At 35.3% G+C, this 23,258-nt stretch overlaps 1 protein-coding gene across 1 annotated transcript in view; it reads left to right on the forward strand.

The window, feature by feature from the left end:
• The window catches only part of LOC136036291 (putative divalent cation/proton antiporter TMEM165), a 40,926-nt gene that overhangs the window by 12,853 nt on the left and 4,815 nt on the right, over positions 1 to 23,258 (forward strand). The window contains exons 2-5 of the mRNA XM_065718440.1: positions 3,186 to 3,411; positions 4,581 to 4,756; positions 14,977 to 15,159; positions 20,359 to 20,464. Coding sequence (XP_065574512.1) covers positions 3,186 to 3,411; positions 4,581 to 4,756; positions 14,977 to 15,159; positions 20,359 to 20,464 — 691 coding nt within the window. The remainder of the gene's footprint in view (positions 1 to 3,185; positions 3,412 to 4,580; positions 4,757 to 14,976; positions 15,160 to 20,358; positions 20,465 to 23,258) is intronic.

Raw genomic sequence — 23,258 nt, forward strand, 5'->3', positions numbered from 1 at the left:
AGACAAATCACGGGTGCGTGTTTATTTGTTTGTTTGTTGTTTTTTTTTTCTTTTCCCCAGGGGTCATCGTATCGACCAGGTGGTCTTAGAGTGTCGCAAGAGGGCTCATTCTTACGGAAATGAAAAGTTCTAGTGCCCTTTTTAAGTGATAAAAAAATTGGAGGGCAAATAGGCCCCCTCCCACCCTAATTTTTTCCAAAAGTCAACAGATTAAAATTTTAAGATATTCATTTTGTTCCGCATAGTCGAAAACCATAATTACTATGTCTTTGGGAATGACTTACTCTCCCATAATCCCTGGGGGAGGGGCTGCAAGTTACAAACTTTGACCAGTGTTTACATACAGTAATGGTTATTGGGAAGTGTACAGACGTTTTCATGGGGATTTTTTGGCTTGGGGGGTGGGGTTGATAGGAGAGGGCTTTGTGGGAGGATCTTTCCTTCGAGGAATATGTCATGAGGGAAGAAAAATTCAATGAAAAGGGCGCAGGATTTTCTAGCATTACTATAAAAAAACAATGAAAAAATAAACATGAAAACGTTTTTTCAAATGAAAGTAAGGAATAGCATTGAAATTTAAAACGAACAGAGATTATTACGCATATGAGGGGTTCTAAAAATACTTTAGCATAAAGAGCGAGGTATTTAGGAGGAGATAAATACCTCGCTCTTTATGCTAAAATATTTTTAGTAATTTCAACTATTTATTCTCCGGCCTTTTTGATTCAGGGGTCATTCTTAAAGAATTGGGACAAAACTTACGATTTAGTGTAAAGAGCGAGGTATTAACGAGGGTACAAACCCCCTTGTACACATAATAAAAATATAAGAATATAAAAGTTTGTTACGTAAGTTAATTCTTAAGTTACGTATATTTTTTACTAATAAAAACGTTCGTTGAAAATTAAAAGTTCTAGTAGCCTTTTTAAGTAACCGAAAAATTGGAGGGCAGCTAGGCCTCCTTCCCCACCCCTTATTTATCAAAATCGTCTGATCAAAACTAAGAGAAAGCCATTTAGCCAAAAAAAATTAATATACTAATTTCATTTCAATAATTTATGTGCGGAGAGCCAAAATCAAACATGCATTAATTCAAAAACGTTCAGAAATTAAATACAAAAAAAACTAATTTTTTTAACTGAAAGTAAGGAGCGACATTAAAACTTAAAACGAACAGAAATTACTCCGTATATGAAATGGGTTGTCCCCTCCGCAGTCCCTTGCTCTTTACGCTAAAGTTTGACTCTTTGCCACAATTCTACTTTTTAAAATAATTAAAAACTTTAGCGTAAAGAGCGAGGGACTGCGGAGGGGACAACCCATTTCATATACGGAGTAATTTCTGTTCGTTTTAAGTTTTAATGTCGCTCCTTACTTTCAGTTAAAAAAACTAGTTTTTTTTTTATTTAATTAAGATTAAAGTAGAATCTTATCCTGTACTGTAATCACAATTGTAATTCTTTGTAAGCCAAATGGTTGAAAATACTGCCTCATTACTACTGCTACTACTACTAACAACTCACTGTAGCACCGAACCGCCTGAGGCCAACACTACTACTAACATTGAAAAGGAAACGAAAATAAACAAAACAGCTTAAATATGTAGTTTCCTAGAAAAAAAAACAACAGAACAAGTAACACTCTAAAAACGAAAGAAATGCAAAGACACATAATTCAACTGCCTTAGTCCTAGGCCTGAGCAAAATAATTTTTTAACAAGGTGAATTGGGCCTAATCATAGACAAACTTCTTTTTTCAGCTTCTAAAAACTTTTCATCTGAAGTTACTATATCCATCACATCAAACTTGTAAATATTTTTTTTTTGGTACCAATGGGATACAGGCATTAAATATTTACAATAATGGTAAATACGAAACTTATATTTTGCATATCACTAGTATTCAAATTGGGCATAAACCTCATAGAAAAAGAATGGAATGGTCCCATTATGTTAAATGAAGTTTTGTCAATGCCTTACTTGGCATAGCAACCACTTTATTTAACATCAATCACAGAACTATGACCATTTTTGATGGTTTTTGTATTGATTGGAGCATGGGTTCCTTTGATTGTCCTCCCTTCTCTTTGAACTTGAATTCTTGATTTCTGAACTTGGTATTATGTTCCCAGCTGGCTAGATATTTTATTGTTAAACTTCTTGACACCTTATTGTGCTGTTTCATTTATTAATCAATCGGAAAAAAGCAACGCGGAATTGATCATCATATAATCAAGAATATACACTATGTTAAATAAAGAAAGGAAAATAATTTAGAATAGGGAATGGCCTCTTTATCACTGTGTAGAAGGTTGATCAATATGCTTCAACTAAGGAAAGACAAATTAAAAACTTTAAGACTAATTCTTAAATCTTTTCATCCCTGTTTCTTCATCTTCCTGAGCTCCTTGTATAAAGTATATCAGTTATTGTTTGCATAATGCATTTTCAGTAAAGCTGTGTCAGGTCACTTGCTAAGGTGAATTAAATTGAGTTATACTTCGAAATTCAGACATATTTTTTAAATGCTCCAAGAGTCAGCATAATAAATTTCCTATTTCTTTCAACATTTGTCTGACGTTTCTTTTTTCTTTTTTACAATGCTTGTCCTCAGTCCAATTCATAGCAGAGGAGGATTTTGTCGAGTGATTATTTAGGCTTCAGTAAATTGGAAATTCCGAAAAAATATATTGAGCATCTACAAGTTTCTTTGTGTAAAGAGTAGGAGTAGCAATGGCACCCCTTCCCTCAAACTATTTTACTTTTGGAATGTAAGAGTAGTCTTTTTGATCTTCTTATTGCTTTGTCCCAGTTCTCGTTCTTCTTTTTAACATTGCAACAACATCATGAATTGATGTGAAATGCCACATGTAGCCAACAGAATGTATATCCAAGTAAGGCCTCTCTGTATAAATTACTAGATAAGCTAAGGGATGACTGTTCTGTTGATACCAAGAAAATATCAACAGATAGTCGGGTGTTTGTCTGCAATACAAGCTTAGGGGTGGACTAGAAAATAAATTAGTGGGTAAAAGCGAATTAATAATATAGATTAACTCTAGACTAAAAAATAGGTCTAAAACCTATAGGTCATTTGGTTAGCAGAGAATTATATATTTGATTGATAGCATCTGTTGCTTGATAGATAGTTCTGCTTGAAAATTTTCACATTTCAATGTTTTTCAGGAGAAAGATGGTGGAAGGAGCATAGATGATGAAAGTGAGGTAAAGGACACAGTGCTTGAAAGAACTGACTTCATTCATGGCTTTGTAGCATCAATATCCGTCATTATAGTGTCAGAACTTGGAGATAAGACTTTTTTCATTGCTGCAATAATGGCCATGAGGCATTCGAGAACTACTGTATTTTTAGGGGCCATGTTTGCCCTTGGAATTATGACGGTTTTAGCAGGTAAATTCTTTGTCACACGTTCTTTAGGACTGGTACCTGAGCTTTTGAAGACCAAGGGGATTTATTGCTTTAGAAAATATCTGCACTTCTTCTTCTCCTATAACAGTTTTGTTTTTACGTAATTTGTTTTTATTGGCTGATCTTTGCAAGTCAAATTTTGACAACATTATTCTTTGGTTGCAATTGCAATTAACTAATAAACTAAATTTCTTTAAAATAATTTCAATCTCTGGATTATGTCTACTGGTTTGTATATATTAGACTCAACAGATTCATTTATGTGATGACATGTGTTCAGCAGGTTAAAATATCGGTAGATTTTGTTTTTTGAAGGCTATAAACAAAATTAGATGTTTGACGGCTCCAATAAATTTACAGGATTGTTTTCTTTCATTTCTTTGCTATTTAAAATAGACAATCCTTGGATAAGAACGAGAAGGATGGTTTTGAATCATTTAAAAAAAAAAAAAAAAAAAAAAAAAAAAAAAAAAAAAAAAAAAAAAATCCTTCTAGAGAATCTCTTTGGTTATACCATTCAATGGTTTAAAAAAAAAATATAAAAAAGGACTTTTTTTGAAATCGTAAGGAGGGGGAGGGGCATTTAAAAAAATGAAAATACCAAAAGATGTATTCTCGAAAACCTAAGGGGTGGTCCCTTCCCCCTCCTTCGTTCTCTAATTCTCATGTCTGCCAATGAGGTGAGCAAGGGACTATCATGATATAGTTGTTTATTTAAAAATGTTAATACCAAGCAGTTGACAAAACACTATCAACAAAATATTCAACAAACTTTGCCAAGTGATCTACTGTAAGCAAGCAAGCTTGTCTTAGGCAAGCAAAGTAAAGAAGCAAGTGAACACGTCAAAGAGTTTTCTAATTTTTAACTTCTGGCCAAGTTATGAATATAATACACAAACTAATAAATTTTGAACAATTTTCAATGTGAATCTAGCCTCACACTTGTTCAGTCAGACATCAACTGATTCGTATGCATGCTAGGTTGTAGTGCCGATTCCGCCTTCAGTACCTTACTTTCTAACTACTCCGACTCCTTTAGCTGCCATTTAGTAGCCTAGGCCTACCAAAGCTTATTTGCTGATTCTACAAGCCCCTATTGTAATAAATGTGTAACTATTTTGGAAAATGAATTTCAATTTTAATATTTTTAGCTTTATTTGGATGGGTAACAACTGTGATTCCCCGAGTATATACGTTCTACATATCAACGGCTCTATTTGCTTTCTTTGGCCTGAAGATGCTTAAAGACGGTATAAACATGAGTGGAGATGAAGGCATGGAAGAGCTGGAGGAAGTGCAATCAGACTTGAAGAAAAAGGAAGATGAGGTAAAAAAAAAACTTTAGTAATATGTGTATAAAACAACGAGTTAGTCAGTAGTCAAAGGTTTTTTTTTGTTTTTTTAGTGATGTTAAATTCTTAAAAAAAGTAAATTATTTAGTAGATGTATTTAGAGTTTATAAGTTGTTTGGGATCTAAGTCCGTATCCTCCTACATATAGGAATACCCTTATCCCCAGTATGCATAATTCTGTTACTGCATCTTACTCGCATAGGTGTACAAAAGTTTAATCCTGTTTCCTAAATCACCTTTTAGATCTCAACTTTTATAGAAGGGGGATTTCTACTATCTCCTCACATATCTGCAGGTATGCATGTAATTGACTTGCTTGTTTTAAAAATTTTACAACAACAGAAACATATACAAATTGAAACCTGATGCTCTAAGTTAAAAATAGTACAAAAATAAAACTAAGAAATTGGTGTTAATAATTGTAGAAGAAAATAAATACAATTAATCTAGGAAAGTTTTTCTGTATGCTTTTGTATGGCAGGTTTAAACATGTCTGAACTGCTGGAGGAGCCAATGATAATTGTAGAATAATTATGGCTACTAGAAAAAATCTAGGTTATATTTTGAATTATAGCAAACTAAAGTAAATTGGGAAAGGTTCCTAAAACACATTAGTCTTTTTTTTCTTTTTTAGGTTCAAAAAGGAATAAGCTGAAATTTACAAAAGGTGATTTGTATAAATTTATTCTTTCTTAGATATTTAAATGAAAATTACTGTCTCAAAGAGCTTCATATTTTTTTTTTTCTCTTGCTAAACAAAAAAAATCACCATGTACACCCATTGACGCGGGGCACAACAACACACAATAAAGTGTTAAAGTGACCAATATTATTTTAAATGACTCACCATCTATGCATTTTTTCTTGACTGTTCTCCCTTGGCTTAGGTGCACTTTGGTTCCTGCAGTTTTCAGTTACGTTTATGTGAATCTGTTAGGTAAAAAAGAAAAAAACGTAAAAAGGAAAAGGAAAGAGAGATACGAAAGACACGGAATTTGCAAAATTGCAATTATTGCCTATTAACTTGTCCCCCCCCCCCCTCAATGAATTATTCGAGCAAAAAAATCACAAGAAGTCTTTTGCTATTAATTATTGCATATAAAATTACTGCTGTTGCTAATAACAACTCATTCCTGAACTAAGCGATATGAGGCCAAAACAGCTATAGACGCTGACCCTTCACACCAATCTGTTCAAAGCCTCTCTCTTTCACCCCTCCCATCAAGTTCCAATTTCCTTTAAATCCTTTCTTATAACGTATTTTCCAACCTACTGCGGAACGACCTGTTTATCGTTTGGCTTAAGATGGACAGACTGGGTGAATCTTTAGCAATCTATTAATCATTCAGTTGTAAAATGTGACTAGCCTTCTTAACATTTCTTTCATTGCATCCATATGAAGTGGGATTGACCACAATTCTTGCACAGCTTATTGTTTGTTATGTGGTCAGTCAAACGAGTTCTTGAAACTGTCCATGGACAATACCTCTGAAAAACATTAAACATGTCTTACTGAGCTGTTCGAAGTGCCTATGTCTCAAAGCCATATTTGGCTGCTAACACCCCCTTGGTTTCCTTTGATTATTAGTAGACCTAGGTTTGATGAGGGGAAATCATTGCTAATTAATTAGACTTTGAAAATGTCAAATTTCGCCAGACGCTAGATGGCGTTGGTGATTTTTTTTACACTGCCAGTTTTCACTCTTATAAGTTACCAATACTCTTTGGAAAATCAGTAGGGGGGCTGTCAAGGTTAGGTAGCAGACCACAATGAGTTGAAGAATTCAAACAAATTAGTCCAAATTGATATGTCAACTCATGTGTACGGCTATCATACTTTTCACGATTGTGATTGAAGCAACGATACATTTTTGGATTTATGGATTTCTGTATCTTCGTGACATTTATGGATTCTGTATATTTAATCTTCTTTCGAAGACTTAACTGTACTCTTCCAAACTTTTTTTCAACTGCGAAAAAAAAATAGTCTGCCTTGAATTTTCTACTCTTTACATTTTCAATGAATTCTTCATCCCTACTAATAATAGTACCCAAATAATTTAAACCATTTACTTCTGTTATTATCTACTTCATTTCTAGGATGCTCAAACCATCTTGATAATCTAAGTTTAGGAAAGTTTCCCCTTCTCATTTATTACCTTCTCTATATAAACTGGGATAGAATGTAACCCTGGTTAACTCCTGATTCCACACCAAACTACACCACACCACATCATCAGAGTCCACGCCTTTTGGTTTAATTTGCTTTACACCATTTACAACAGTCGCAAGGAAAACAAGAATAACATGTTTTTGTTGGATATTAGTGCGCAAAAGTTTAGAGCAAAGATACCGAAACAAACTACTAACCTGGCTTCCTACATAAAAATGTAGAAAAATTTCCAGTGTCTGTAATAGTTTATCTTAATAGATTAGAGGAGTCATGCAAAAGATTCTAAAAAATGTTTTAAGTTACATTACATTATAGTCTGATTATTGAAGCCAAATGGTTATTGTAAAGGATTGCTTACATACCCTAAAATATTATATTTTTTATTAAGCAAAAATAGCTGTCAAATAAGGAAAAATAGCTATTCTTTGCTCAATTTGCAAAAATCTACCCATGACACACAAAACCAACTACTAACCTGGCTTCCTAAATTAAAATGTAGGAAAATTGTTCCCATACATAGCGCTATAGTCTAAAAAGTAGCATCATGTTAAGTAATTTGCTTCCTACAGACATCGAGATTTTAACTACTTAACTGCTTCTAACATTGTCATAATAAAAAATATGCTTACAGTTTTGTTTGTTAAATATGTTTACCATTTGAGGACTGTTGATAAAGCTTATGTTGCGTACTACTTCTTCATCTTCTTAAAAAAAGAAAATGTGCTGAATGTCGAAAAAGGACATCAAAGGAAAGAGGCGAGGTAATTTAAACGATACATAATCTATCGGTAGAGGTAGGTCAACAGAATCGAAAATTTACATCTTCTTACACAAATTAGATAATGCAGGTATACCCTAAACCAAAAGGTATTTGGCGCAATAACGGTATGATATATACCATTCTCATTACCGATATATTACCGTCTGCCTTTTAAAGTTTAATGAAATCAATAACATTCTTCTTTGTTACATAATTGATGTGTCTAAATCAGCGGTTTCAAATTTTAATTTACCACGGCTCCCTTGAAAACATTTGATCATGAGGAGCCTCCCTTCCATTTTTTAAAATAGTTTAGAGACAAAAACTTTTAGTGCTACGAAATCCATTAAGATGAAATATTACAACAAAGAAACGAATAACAATTTTATATTGTTAGTTAGTACAAATTCAATGATGAGATAGCTACACGAAGCGCATCTTCAGCAATCAAAAGGACACAATATTTCAGTTTCATTTCAGCTATAGCAGAAAATCCTGTTTCGTAAAAGTAAAATTTTGCCAACGGCAGCAATACTTTTAAAGTTTTATTTGACAAAATATCATATTCACTCTTAATATCTAGCCAAAATTGAATTAGAAATGCATTCTGAAAATTTTGTTTTAGAGAAGTATCACTAGATAATTCAATCAAGTTTTCTTTCTTGTTACTTGGTAATTCAAATTTGTCATCCTCTTCCTCAATAAAAGGATTCTGTATCCATGCATATTTTTTAAAATTAAAATTATTAAACTAATTCAAGAAATGAATTAGCAAAGTATCCAAGTGCTCAACAAATGGATTTTTGTTCGCTTCTATGGTGTCATGAGCGCACAACTTTAAAAGTGAAAACATCAATTTTGTTTCGAAATTTGTCTTCCATAGCTCTATTATACTTATGAATGCTTTTGCATTAAATTTTGAATCAGTAGATGCAGTTATGGCCCTTATTCTTCAAAACACCTCATTTTCTTGGAAATTTTGCGCGATACAGGTCAGCTTAACAATTAAATTACCCTCCCTAAACATATTTGCGTCCTCATTTTGATTTTCTTCGATAAAAATCTCCATTTCCACTTTTCCTTCATGCATCCTCTGAATCACTTTGGCACGAGATAGCCATCGTACTTGAATCAAACAGTTCGTGGTAACGAACTGTAGTAAGGAGCGACCCGGCTCATTAGAAACCAATAGACCAAATAGAAACCAACTCTAAAAATGGAATTTTGATACCAATAGCTACATCAAAAGAATCGCATTTTAATGCTGATTTTAAATATACAAGATTCATCAAGTTTAGTCTTACGCATCAAAAGTTACGAGCCTGAGAAAATTTGCGTTATTTTAGAAAATAGGGGGAAACACCCCCTAAACGTCATAGAATCTTAACGAAAATTACACCATCAGATTAAGTGTATCAGAGAACCTTACTGTAGAAGTTTCAAGCTCCTATCTACAAAAATGTGGAATTTTGTATTTTTTGCCAGAAGGCAGATCACGGATGCGTGTTTATTTGTTTTTTCCCCAGGGGTGATCGTATCGACCCAGTTGTCCTAGAATGTTGCGAGGGGGCTCATTCTAACGGAAACGAAAAGTTCTAGTGCCCTTTTTAAGTGACCAAAAAAATTGGAGGGCACCTAGGCCCTCTCTCACGCTAATTATTTTTCCAAAGTCAACGTATCAAAATTCTGAGATAATCATTTTATTCAGCGTAGTCGAAAAACCTCATAACTATGTCTTTGGAGACGACTTACTCCTCCACAGTCCCCGTGGGAGGGGCTACAAGTTACAAACTTTGACCAGTGCTTACATATAGTAATGGTTGTTGGGAAGTGTACAGGCGTTTTCAGGAGGATGTTTTGGTTGGGGAGAGGGGTTGAGAAGGGGGGGATATACTGGGGGAACTTTCCATCGAGGAATTTGTCATGGGGAAAAAATTTCCATAAAGGGAGCGCAGGATTTACTAGCATTATTAAAAAAAATGAAAAAATAAATATGAAAAAGTTTTTTTTTCAGCTGGAAGTAAGGAGCAGCATTAAAACTTAAAACAAACAGAAATTATTACCCATATGAGGGGCTCACCTCCTCCTAATACCTCGCTCTTTACGCTAAAGTATTTTTAGTAATGTCAACTATTCATTCTACGGCTTGTGTGATTCAGGGGTCATTCTTTATGAATTGGGACAAAATTTAAGATTTAGTGTAAAGAGAGGTACTGACGATGGGGTGAACCCTCTAATATGTGTAATAAAAACATGAGAATAAAAAATTCTTTACGTAAGCTAATTTATAAGTTACGTATATCTTTTACTAATAAAAAGATTCGTAAAAAATTAAAAGTTCTAGTTGCCTTTTTAATTAACCAAAAAATTGGAGGGCAGCTAGGCTTCCTCCCCCGCTCTTTTTTCTCAAATTCATTCGATTAAAATTATGAGAAAGCCATTTAGCCAAAAAAAAAAAAAAATATGCAAATTTAGTTTTAATTATTCCTCTGCGGAGAGCCAAAATCAAAACATGCATTGATTCAAAAACGTTCAGAAATTAAGTTTAAAAAAACAAGTTTTTTCAACTGAAAGTAAGGAGCGACATTAAAACTTAAAACGAACAGAAATTACTTCGTATATGAAAGGCCCCGCTTCCTCATCAACGCCCCGCTCTTTACGCTAAAGTTTCTTACTGTTTTAAAAAGTAGAGTTAAGAAAAAGAGTAAAACTTTAGCGTTTTTTACTGTTTTAAAAAGTAGAGTTAAGAGAAAGAGTCAAACTTTATCGTAAAGAGCGGGGCGTTGATGAGGAAGCAGCCCCTTTCATCGTTTTAAGTTTTAATGTCGCTCCTTACTTTCAGTTGAAAAAACTTGTTTTGTTAAATTTAATATAGTACAAAAGTGAGGCGTGTAAATAGCTCCCATATTGTCACACAGATTTGTAAATAATCAAACTTATAACAGACTGTTTTTATGTAGTTTATAAATTTCGGTATTTTAAACGTTTTTTAGTTCCTCACTCATATTTTCAAACGGTTCGTGGTAACGGTTCGTGAATTTTTTTTGCCTTAAGAAAGGTCACAGATGTATGATTATTTTATTTTATTTGTTTGTTTGTTTTCTCCATGGGTGATCGTAGCGAACTAGTGATCGCAGAAGATCGGAAGAGGGCTCAGTTGATCGGAAGTCAAAAGTACTAGTGCCCTTTTTAGTGACCAAAAATCTTGGAGGTCAGCTAGCCTCACACTAATTTTTTCTCAAAGTAGCCTGATGAAAGTTTTGAGCTAACCATTTTTTCAACATAATTGAAAAATCTAATAACCATGTCTTAGAGGATGACTTGACCCCCACAGTCCCCGGGGGAAGGGCTGCAAGCTATGAACTTTGCCCATTATTGACGTATAGTATCGGATATTGGGAAGTATAAAGACGTTTTCAGGGCGGATTTTTTGGGTGGGGGGGGGGGGAGTGCGTGGGAGGATCTCTCCACGGAGGTATTTTTCGTGGGAGAAGAGAATTTTCCATGGAGGTGGAGCCGAATTTCCCGGCAATATTTAAAAAAGAATCAGAAATCGAGTAAAAAATAAGTCTATCTGAAAGTAAGGTGCAACATTAATACTCAAAACGAACAGATTTACTGTGTATATGAGGGGGTCTCCCTCTGCTCAATACTTGGCTCTTTACGCTAAAATTTTTTGTAAACTTTTGGAAGAGCTTATTACTCTAATTAAACTGCCTTCGTGATTCTGGAGGTATTCTTAAATAACTGTAAAAGGAAATCCGACTTTAGCGTAAAGAGCGAGGTATTGAGAAAAGAGCGACCCTCCTCATGTACGTAATGATATCTGTCCGATTTAAGTTTTGATGTTGCTTCTTACTTTCAGTTGAAAAAAAATTTGATTTTGTTTAATCTTATGTAAGGGCTGCCTTGTAGAGCATGCATTGAGTCCAGAAAACATCGGGGGGTTTTCATTTTAATTAATGCTAGACGGTGAGTTTTGTGTCCTGACTTTGCACTGTATGTATTATTCCACAATATGCCTTTCTCATTAAAAAAAAATTGTCAATTATATTAAAATTTCACAGGATGTGACCTGGCAAGGAATGAGTTACAAAAATGTATCTTCGGTTACATTATTCTCTTCAACATATTGAAAATATCTAATTTAATATGCCATCCTAGGTACATCACTTCCTTCTTCAACTTGTAAGGTAAGTTCGGAATTTGGTTCGGAATTGGAAAAACTAATTGATCGCCAAGATCTTCTCTGATGATTGTCTAATTGATTGTCCCCCTGACAGGACTATCTGGTAGCATTTATGAAATCTCGCCAATTTACTTTAAAATGGTGAAATAGCTTTTGTTCAGTCTGGGTCAATAAACCCCAGCAGTCTCGAAGGGTTAAGATATCTTTCGTGACTGCGTAGTTTTAATTTCATTTGATATTTTTTTTTCAATCCTGTCTAATATTTGCGCATCCCCATAGACTAGCCCGTGCCTCCCAGCTTGGAAAACGCTGGTCTAAATGGTAAAAAAAAATATTATCAACGGTAATAGGTAAACGGCAATATAAAAATATTAACAATGTAACTTGAAGCCTTAAAGTATTGCCTAATTTTGTTTATTTTTTATGGCGCCTGATATTTACGAAGTGACATATAGTGATCGCAATTTTTGTCGGTCTGTCTGTCTGTCCCGGTTTCGCTAGTTGGGGCACTTCCAGATATGCTAGGACGATGAAATTAGTCAAAAGTATCAGGGACCAGACCAGATTAAATTAGAAATAGTCTTTTCCCCTATTCTACCATCCGAGGTGGGGGTGGGGGTGGGGGGACGGTTAATTCGGAAAAAATAGAAAAAATGAGGTATTTTTTAACTTATGAACGGATGATCGGATCTTACTGAAATTTGATATTTAGAAAGATATTGTGTCTCAGAACTCTTATTTCAAATCCCGAGTGGATCCGGTGACATTGGGGGGAGTTGGAGGGGGAAACCTGAAATCTTGGAAAACGCTTAGAGTGGAGGGATCGGGATGAAACTTGGTGGGAAAAATAATCACAAGCCCTAGATACGTGATTGACATAACGGAATGGATCCGCTCTCTTTGGGGGAGTTGGGAGGGGGGTAATTCTGAAAAAATAGAAAAATTGAGGTATTTTTAACCTACGAAGGAGTGATCGGATCCTAATGAAATTTGATATTTAGAAGGGCCTCGTAACTCAGATCTCTTATTTTAAATCCCCACCGGATCCAGTGTCATTCGGGGAGTTGGGGGAGATCGGAAATCTTGTAACACGCTTAGAGTGGAGAGATCGGGATGAAACTTGGTGAAATAATAAGCAAAAGTCCTAGATATGTGAGAACTGGATCCGCTCTCTTCGGGGGAGTTGGGGGCGGACCTAATTCGGTAAATCGGAAATATTAAAAAAAATGAGGTATTTTTAACTTACGAACGGGGGATCGAATCCTAATGAAATTTGATTTTTGGAAGGACCTCGCGTCTCAGATCTCTTATTTTAAATCCTGACTGGATCCGGTGACATTGTTGGGAGTTGGAGGAAGAAAACAGAAATCTTGGAAAACGCTTTGAGTGGAGAGATCGTGATGATACTTGGTAGGAAGAATAAGCAAAAGTCTTAGATACGTGATTGAAATAACCATACCGGATTGGCTCTCTTTGGGGGAGTTGGGTGGGGGGGGTGAATTTAGGAAAAATAGAAAAAATGAGTTATTTTTAACTTACGAACGGGTGATCATATCTTAATGAAATTTATATCTAGAAGGATCTTGTGCTTCAGAGCCCTTACTTTAAATCCCAACCAGGTCTGGTGACATTGGGGAGAGTTGGAGGGGAAACCGGAAATCTTGGAAAACGTAAAAATTGACGTATCTTTATCTTAAGAATTGGTGGTCGGATCTTAATGAAACTTGATTTATAGAAAGATCTTATGTCTCAGATCCTCCATTTACAATCCGAATCGGATCCGTGGACATAGGGGGTGGAAGGGGAGAAACAGAAATCTTGGAAAACGCTTAGAGTGGAGAGATCAGGATGAAACTTGATGGGAAGAATAAGCTCAAGTTCTAGATATGTTATTGACATAACTGGACCGGATCCACTCTTTGGGGGAGTTGGGGGGATTTCCAGTGCTTTGACGAGTTTGGTGCTTCTGGACGTGCTTTGACGATGAAACTTGGTTGGCGTGTCAGGGATCTGCACAAATTGACTTGATAACAGTCGTTTTCCCGATTTGACCATCTGGGGGGCTGGAGGGAGAGGAAAGATTGAAAGAAATGAGGTATTTTTAACTTACGAATGGGTGATAGGATCATAATGAAATTTGATATTTAGAAGGACGTCGTGTCTCGGAGCTTTTATTTTAAATTCCAACCGTATCCAGTGATACTGTGGGGAGTTGGAGGGGGAACAGGAAATCTTGGAAAACACTTAGAGTGGGGAGATCGGGATGAAACTTGGTGGGAAGAATAAGCACAGGTCCTAGATACGTGATTGACATAACCGGACTGAATCCTATCTCTTTGGGGGAGTTAGGGGGGTGTTAATTCGAAAAAATTAGAAAAATTGAGGTATTCTTTACTTAGAACGGGTAACTGGATCTTAATGAAATTTGATATTTAGAAGGAATTCATGTCTCAGAGCTCTTATTTTAAGTGCCGACCTGATCTAATTACATTGGAGGAGCTGGAGGGATAAACCGGAAATCTTGGAAAACGCTTAGAGTGGAGAGAACGGATTGAAACTTGGTGGGTAGAATAAGCAAATGTTGTAGACACGTGATTGACGTAACCAGGCTGGATCCACTCTCTTTGGGGGAATTAAGGGGGTCCAGTGCTTTGGCGAGTTTGGTGCTTCGTGCTATGACGATAAAAATTGGTTGGCTTGTCAGGTTGACCTTCACAAATTGACTTGATAGAGTTGTTTTCCCCGATTCGACCATCTGGGTGGCTGAAGGAAGAGAAAAAATTAGAAAAAATGAGGTATTTTTAACATACGAATGGGTGATCGGATCTCATTGTATTTTGATATTTAGAAGGACCTCATGTCTCAGAGCTCTTATTTTAAATCCTGACCGTTATCAAGCCTCTGATTTTCCGTTTAAATCAATCTGTTGATTCTTAGAATTTTGCTAAAGCTCTTGCTAAATGAGCTCTTGGCTCTTCTGATCTCGTCACAAGTGCCATATGAGCTCTTAGCTCTTGTTCCTTTTTGAAAGACCGTGGTAGACACATAGATTATAATTTTGTGTATTTCTTAGTTGGAGGAAAGTGGAGAAGTGGCTGGTGATGTTGAAGCTGGAACGGGTGGTACCACTCCTAAAGTTCGCAGTGGAATTCATGCTATAGTATCGCGAGTTTTTCTACAAGCATTTACCATGACCTTCCTTGCCGAATGGGGAGATCGATCTCAGTTAGCCACTATCATTCTTGCTGCTAGAGAAGTAAGTGCCTTTAAGTGTCTAACTTATAACTTTTGCTGCAAATGTTTTATGTTGTTTATGTCATTTTTTATTTATTTTTTAAACCAATAATTTATCACCCATGATACAGCAAACACTCAAATAGCGACGTAAGTTAGACCTTGAAAAGCTTCTAAATACAATGTGTCTACTATCCCAATTTTCTTTCTCCGAAAGAAAATTGTGTTTTTCGAAACATTTTCCCGGAAATTAATGTTCGTAAATACAACCATGTTAATATGAAATACAGATCGTCAATTTTCTTTAACCTGCTCCTGGCAAAAAAAAACGGCTAAAGGGTACAAATGTCAAAAATATGACAATAAAGCCAGTGGCTGTATAAATCTTGAAATATATCTAATGAAAATAAGGAAGCTTTAAAATGTACATTCTATGCTTCTAAATATTTTTTGGTTTTGTCTTAAGTAGTTTTGCTTCAAAAACCTGTGCGTCAGACTGAATTATGTCTAGGCTACCTATGTTATAGCCTATTTTGGGCTATCTACTACTACTAATATACTACTGTAATCGTAATTAACTGTCTTGAATACAAGAATGCTGACACAAAATACAAATCGTTAATTTTTAATAACATTAATGTTTGGGTAGCTGGTTTGGGACGGGGGTCAGTGGCGTGACTGTAAACTCAGCCACAGTCAACCCAGCTCTAAATGGGTACCTGGAGAAATCTGGGGAAGGTAAACAGGAAGGGTGTGCGAAAGCACAGGATGATTGACCCTCAACCCCCTATTGTACTACCTGGCCGAAGGGCCAAGAAACGAAGATCAGCACCGCCGGTAGGGACTGTAAAGTCCAATGCCGTATTCTTTACCTTTAATCTTTGGGGGTGTTTCGGTGCACCCAGTTATGAAGAAAATTTGAAAAAATCGAGGATAGTTGATGTACTGGCTGTATATATTGTATGGATGCATTGCTAAACGAATAATTGAACTGATAAATAATGGAAAAGAAACTAGGAGTAGTAGAATCTAGGAGTGAAGAAGTGTACACTTCTAGATTTTAGGGGAAGGGAATCGGGGTGTTATTGAAGGAGGAAGATTGGTCATTTCTCTTGGGCGCAACATTTTAGTTGAGGATCCCCTTCCTGTAACCAGATAGGATTACAGTTGGATTGATATCAGGATTAGAAATTGAATAAACAAAGTTGAACGCGGTACTTGAAAGTAACAATTAGAAAAGGCTATTGACGATAAACTTCCTAAATGAGGATATACGAGGATGTCGTGTAAGGCCACGTTCTGCGGATGAAGGATGACAGATATGCCGAAGATTGTCCTTTTTGGCCAACCGTCTGGGGCTAAACTGAAAGCAGGTTATCCTCGTCTGCGGTGGGAAGATGTCATAAATAAAGATTTAAAGGAAATGGAAACCTCCTGGGAGGGTGAGGAACGCCTTGAATAGATTGGGCTAGAGGAGGAGCGTGCGTAGCTGTGTTGGCCTCAGGCGGCTTGGTGCTGCGGTGAGTTATTAGTAGTAGTAGTAGCTATCGGAATGAGGAATGAAGATATCGTATTTCATACCAGTTGAAAGGAAAGTTCTCTGGCTCTCTGGCATCAGAGAGCCAGAAGACAGCACAGCAAGAGACCAGCACGAAATCCAGCAGACATTTTTTGCCTCCCGTAACTATACTTAATAGGTATTCTGTGATCTGATCTGATACAGTTATTCTCAGCCAGGCAGCATCTCTCTTGCATTTATCCAATGCTGTGGGTGATTATTCTGACATTTGATGATGGCAAAAATGCCTATCTTAGTCCAAACTAAGCTTTTCATCAAGCTCAATCCATCAGCTTTTCATCAAAAAGCTTTTCTCGCTCATTGTAGTTTTTTCTACTTTTCCTGTATTCAGCCACCATAAAGGACTTGGTTCTTTTGGCTAACCGTAATTTCTGATACCCTTGTTTATCCCTAGTTTTTTTTCCCCATTGCCCCATTAAACCATTCTTTTGTCGATGAGTTTTTGGTTGGATTTCTATTCCAGCTGATTGCCCAGGCAATCTGCTTAGTCATTCATTAAATGAGGATTTATTGCATTTTTTATGTTCTTCCCCTATTCCTTTCTTGATTTTCCAACTTCTTACCTGCTAGCCGTTTGAGTTTTCAATGTTTTAACGGTTGTCTTCAGTGGCGATCAAAATACTTTTAATTAGCGCTTTGGATTTTTAATAGTTAGCAATTAATGAACTAAGGGCAAAATCCTGATCTACAAAAATCCAGGTTCTATCCCCGGCTTTTATGGATCATCTTCGTCAAAGGTTAGATAATACTTTTTTTTATTTATGAGAGCCAAATTATGAAATAGAAGGAGGAAAGTGGTAATTGCTCTCGAACACTAGGAACAAGAACAGGGCAAAGCAGAACAAGGAACAGAAGAAGATTTGGTCCTATGTAAATTTTGGCGCTGTTATTTCCTAATTTTTTATAAATATTTTAATCTCCTGGTTAATCGGCTTTCTGTTGAGGGCTAACATAAATCTATTATTAATTGGTATAAGACAAAAGAAGAAATGAAAGAGTTTGGACTAAGATAGGCATTTTTGCCATCATCAAATGTCAGAATAATCACCCAGAACAAGTCCTTTTTTATGAAAACTGAGGTGAATCCTCATGTCATTTTCAAATATCATTTCGTCTTTACTGTAGAATTAAATATACAAAAACATTTTTTTTAAATGAAAGTAAGGAGCAACATTAAAACTTAAAACGAACAGAAATTACTCCGTATATGAAAGGGGTTTTTCCTCCTCAACGCCTCGCTCTTTACGCTAAAGTTTGACTCTTTCTCTTAACTCTACTTTTTAAAACAGTAAGACATTTTAGCGTAAAGAGCGGGGCGTTGAGGAGGAAAAGGCCCTTTTATATACGGAGTAATTTCTGTCCGTTTTAAGTTTTAATGTTGCTCCTTACTTTCATTTAAAAAAACTTGTTTTTTTTAATTTAATTTCTGGACGTTTTTGAATTAATGCATGTTTTAATCTTGGCTCTCCGTACATAAATAATTAAAACGAAATTTGCATATTAATTAATTGCAAATAATCGGAAGATTCTGAGAAAAAAGGAGCGGAGGAGGAGGCCTAGTTGCCCTCCAATTTTTCGATTACTTAAGAAGACAACTAGAACCTTTAATTTTTTACAAACGTTTTCATTGGAAAAAAATATACGTAACTTACGAATTAACTTACGTAACGAACTTCTTTATTTGTATGTTTTTATTGCGTAAATAGATTGAGGTGTAAATTTTATTGTAAAATAGATGAGGGGTTTCAACCCTCGTCGATACCTCGGTCTTTACACTAAAGCATAAATTTTGTCCCAATTCCTTAAGAAAGACCTCTGAATCACAAAGGCTGTAGAATAAATAGTTGAAATTACTAAAAATACTTTAGCGTAAAGAGTGAGATATAAAGAGGAGGTAAACCCCTCATATGCGTCATAATTTTTGTTCGTTTTAAGTTTTAATGCTGCTCCTTACTTTCAGTAGAAAAAACTTTTCATATTTATTTTTTCATGGTTTTTTCAAATAATGCTAGAAAATCCTGCACCCCCTTCATTGAAATTATATTCCCCCATGAGAAGTTCCTCCATGGAAATATCCTCCCATATGAACCCCCCCTCAGCTCTCCCCCCTAAACCCAAAAAATTCCCCTTGAAAACGTGTGTACACTTTCTAGTAACCATATATAACTTTTAACTATGTAACCAGTAACTATATGTAAACACAGGTCAAAGTTTGTAGCTTGCAGCCCCTCCCACGGGGACTGCAGGGGAGTAAGTCGTCCCTAAAGACATAGTTATCAGGTTTTGTCGACTATGGTAAATAAAATGGCTATCTTAGAATTTTGATCCGATGACTTTTGGGAAAAAATGAGCGTGGGAGGGGGCCTAGGTGCCCTCCAATTTTTTTCTGGTCACTTAATAAGGGTACTAGAACTTTTAATTTCCGTTAGAATGAGCCCTCTCGCGACATTCTAGGACCACTCAGTCGATACGATCACCCCTGGGGAAAAAAACAAACAAACAAAAAATATTACGCATCCGTGATCTGTCTTCTGGCAAAAAATGTGAAATTTCACATTTCTGTAGATAGGAGCTTGAAACTTCGACAATAAGGTTCTCTGATATACTGAATCTGATGGTGTGATTTTCGTTAAGATTATATGACTTTTAAGGGGTGTTTCTCCCTATTTTCTAAAATGAGGCAAATTTTCTCAGGCTCGTAACTTTTGATGGGTATAACTGATCTTGATGAAACTTATATGTTTAAAATCAGCATTAAAATACGATTCTTTTAATGTAATTATTGGTATCAAAATTCCATTTTTTAGAGTTTCGGTTACTATTGAGCTGGGTCGCTCCTTACTACAGTTCGTTACCACGAACTGTTTGATTCGAGCAGGCTCATAGGATAAGCTAAGAAAATAAAACTTAAAGCAGGTGAAATTTAGAATTTATCGTTATTGGTCAGGTTGTAGTTGAAATCCGAGAAAAAAAATATTTGCCCTTTTTTTGGAAAGTTGAAGGGTAAAAATAGAATTATCAAATAAATCTTTCTGTTTTTAAATAAAATTGATTAGTTGGAAACCACGTGTCTGTAAGGTAAACATTCAAGAGCAAAGAGTAAACTTGTTTGTTTTTATTAAAGTTGGTTTATTATAATGTTGTTATATATGATCTGTTTTATTTACAATTATAATAAAAATATAGTATATAAAAATATATAATCACAATAAAATATAGAATTATAGGAAATATATATTCTTTTACGATTATGTAATATGCGACTATAATATTATAATGTTAGTCTATCATAATGATTTGTAAATGTTAAGGTTTCATCGTTTGGGGGTTAAAACAAATTTAAAATTATTGTATATTAACGGTAAAAAAAGAAAAAAAGCAAATGAATTTCCCTCGCTCTTTGACAATCAGACAACCTTATAAAATAACAATGCTATGCAAATACAAAATCAACCATCCTAAAATATCAGTATTTTAATTTTAGTTTCATGGATTTTCATTATTAGTTCAATTCACGCCTGTAGCCTATAATTTTATTGTAATGTCTAAGAATTAGAATTCTACTATCTTCATTACTCTCTTTCTCCCTCCCCCCTTTCTCTCTCTTTTTATTCTTCTCAGGTGTTGCACTATTTATTTTAGGATGTCACTGGTGTCACCATAGGAGCTGTAATTGGTCACGCTCTTTGTACTGGTTTAGCTGTTCTTGGAGGTCGAATGGTGGCACAAAAGATATCTGTTAAAACAGGTAGTTTCTCCGTTTATTTTTCTCTTGCCTCGTCCTCCCTACTCTTTTAACACTCAGAATAGTTTTGAAATTCACTTTGAAAATTATCAAATAATAATAAAATAAAATATGTTCAAATGTATGATGTATTATATTATCCACTTACCGCTTATTCCCTTATTCAGTTTTCGACAATGTGAGATATATGGTACCCACGCATTCCTTACAAGATTTTTTACTCTTGTAAAACTTTTGAAGAAAGCTGATATTTGAATTTAAAATAAAGAATTTTGTATATTTAAAGCTGAACTAATAAGACTTTCAATTAAGAGTGGGAAAACCCCTACAAGAATACATAGGTAAGTCGCTTTTGGAGTCTGTTCTTCAATAAGCGTCAAGGAGTTTAGTTAGGCTGTTGTTGCCTTTTACGTCACGAGGAGGCTCGGAGTTTTGCGTCTTGCTTCTTTTTTTGCATTTTTTTTTATAAATAAAATAATTCGTGCTGTATTTATGCTACTAGCTCTCTGCCAAGTTTTATCAACAGATTAAAAAAAAATTTTAAAGGTTCCTTGGTTGAATTAAAAGAAAAATTTGATGGAATAACAATTTCAAAGAGTTGGATCTAGATGGATGAAAGCGTTCGACAAATAGTCTCTTGCAAGTGCTATTGTCAACATTTTTTCTTCTTTGGTTAATCAAAATAGATGTCCGCCTCTCTTGGCATCTTGACAAACGGTGATACAAGGAAAAAAAAAGCTCTTTAAAAGGAGGTGACTCGACCTTCATGTAAAAGATGGTCATTGACACCACATCAAACATGTAAAGGTAGCAGTTGCTCTTAGGTCGTGCTACATCCCGCCCTACTACCTGTCCTATTCTTAACCATCTGGAGTAGTTCCAAACCAATATACAGAGCCCCAGGAGCAATTGGGCAGCCGTATTTTGAAACAGGTACTATAGAGGACTGATATAGAATAGAATATAATATATTTATTCACTACAATAGCCGGAGCTAGCATTAGCATGTCATGACAAAAATAATTTATACCTTCAAAAATACTCACAGGAAAATTTAAACAAACGTTATGTTAATCAAACACATATTAAGCAACCATTAAATATTAGTCACATCAATATTGTTAAAATGACGGGTAAAATATGGAACAAATGATTTGCGATATCTCTCAGTACTATAGGCTGAGCAAGTCAGTAACTGTGGACAATTCTTTTTTATTTGTCGGAGTCTAGTAACTGGTCCTTCAGTTGGGGGGCTCTCAAGGTTGGGTAGTAGACGACAATGAGTTGGGGAATTCAAACAATTTAGTCCAAATCTATATGTTAAGCCATGTCTACGACTATCAAGTGAGTCCAAATTGAGTTGTTTCAGTGCATCCTCGTAATTTGAGTAGTTTTGTCCAAGTATAACTTTTACAGCTCTTTTTTGTATCATCTCAAGTCTATCTGTTTGATCTTTTGTCAATCCCGGATGCCAAGCAGGGCATGCATACTCAAGAGAAGGTCTAACATAGCTGCAGTATACAGACTTTAAAACCTCAGTTGGTGTACCAAATCTTTTTAGGTTGGAAAATGAATGTAAAAGCGAGGCGCCTTTTTTAGTCAGATAGTCAACGTGCGAATTCCATCTTAAATCATCGTCCAAAAGTATCCCAAGTATTTTAACAGTTTTCTTTGTTGGCAGTATGGAATTATGAGAAGAGTGGTTGTTACCTTTTAGGAAGGAAAACGTCACATAAGAGCTCTTAGTTTCACTGATCGTCAGTTTTACCTTTCCTAATTCAGCTTTTAGATCATGATAGATTTCAATTAAGTCAGACTGTTCAGTAGCCGGAGGGCTTAGTCGCAGTGATAAAACAGTTAAATCATCAGCAAATTTAAAACGCTCACGAATTGTTGTTAAAATACGGTTAAAAACAATAAGAAAAGAAAGCGGGCCTAATTTAGTCCCTTGTGGCGAACCACAAAAAATATTTACAAATTCAGATGGCTCATGATCAGGGAGTTGGACACACTGAGATCTTTCAAAAAAAAAAAAAAAAAACTATCGAGCATTCGTACAACAAATGGACGGGCACCCATAACCTTTGCTTCTTCCACAGCTATATTATCATCAAGACTATCAAAAGCCTTAACTATGTCTGCAAATAATGCATCAACATAGGCCCCATTATTTTCTAAGTGCTTAAGGATAGTGTCCAACAATGCAACCAAATAATGAACAGTACTATGCCCGGATCTAAATCCAAATTGTTGGGGATCAATATTATCATTTATATCCTCAAATAAACAATCAAAAACAAAACTTTCAAATACTTTTGAGAGAGCTGGTGTTTTCGATATCGGCCTCAACTCGGTAATATCTTTAGGTACCTTGCATTTGGGGATTGGCGTTACATACGCCTGTTTAAAAATACATAGGAAAACACCATCAATAAAACATTGGTTAAAAATAGCCGTTAAAGGAGTAGATAAAACATCAGCGCACTCAATAATCAATTTAATCGGTATCTCACTAGGATAACTAGATTTACGAGAATCAAGTGCCTTCAACTTTTTAGCAACTGAACTAATCTCTAGTATAGGGATATTTGAAACTGAATCATTCGGTGGTAATTTTCTTAGTTGCGGATGAATTTTACAAATTGATTCAAAAAAAGTATTAATTTCACTAGGTAACAGGGGTTTACCATTGACATATCTCACTTCAACTCTAGTTACTTTTTTGCCGATAATGTTCTGAACTAAATCATGGAACTTCCTTGGGTTGGATTTTTTATATTTTGCTTATTATTTTAGA

Source organism: Artemia franciscana, chromosome 2 (assembly GCF_032884065.1).
Source record: "Artemia franciscana chromosome 2, ASM3288406v1, whole genome shotgun sequence".
NCBI lineage: Eukaryota > Metazoa > Arthropoda > Branchiopoda > Anostraca > Artemiidae > Artemia > Artemia franciscana.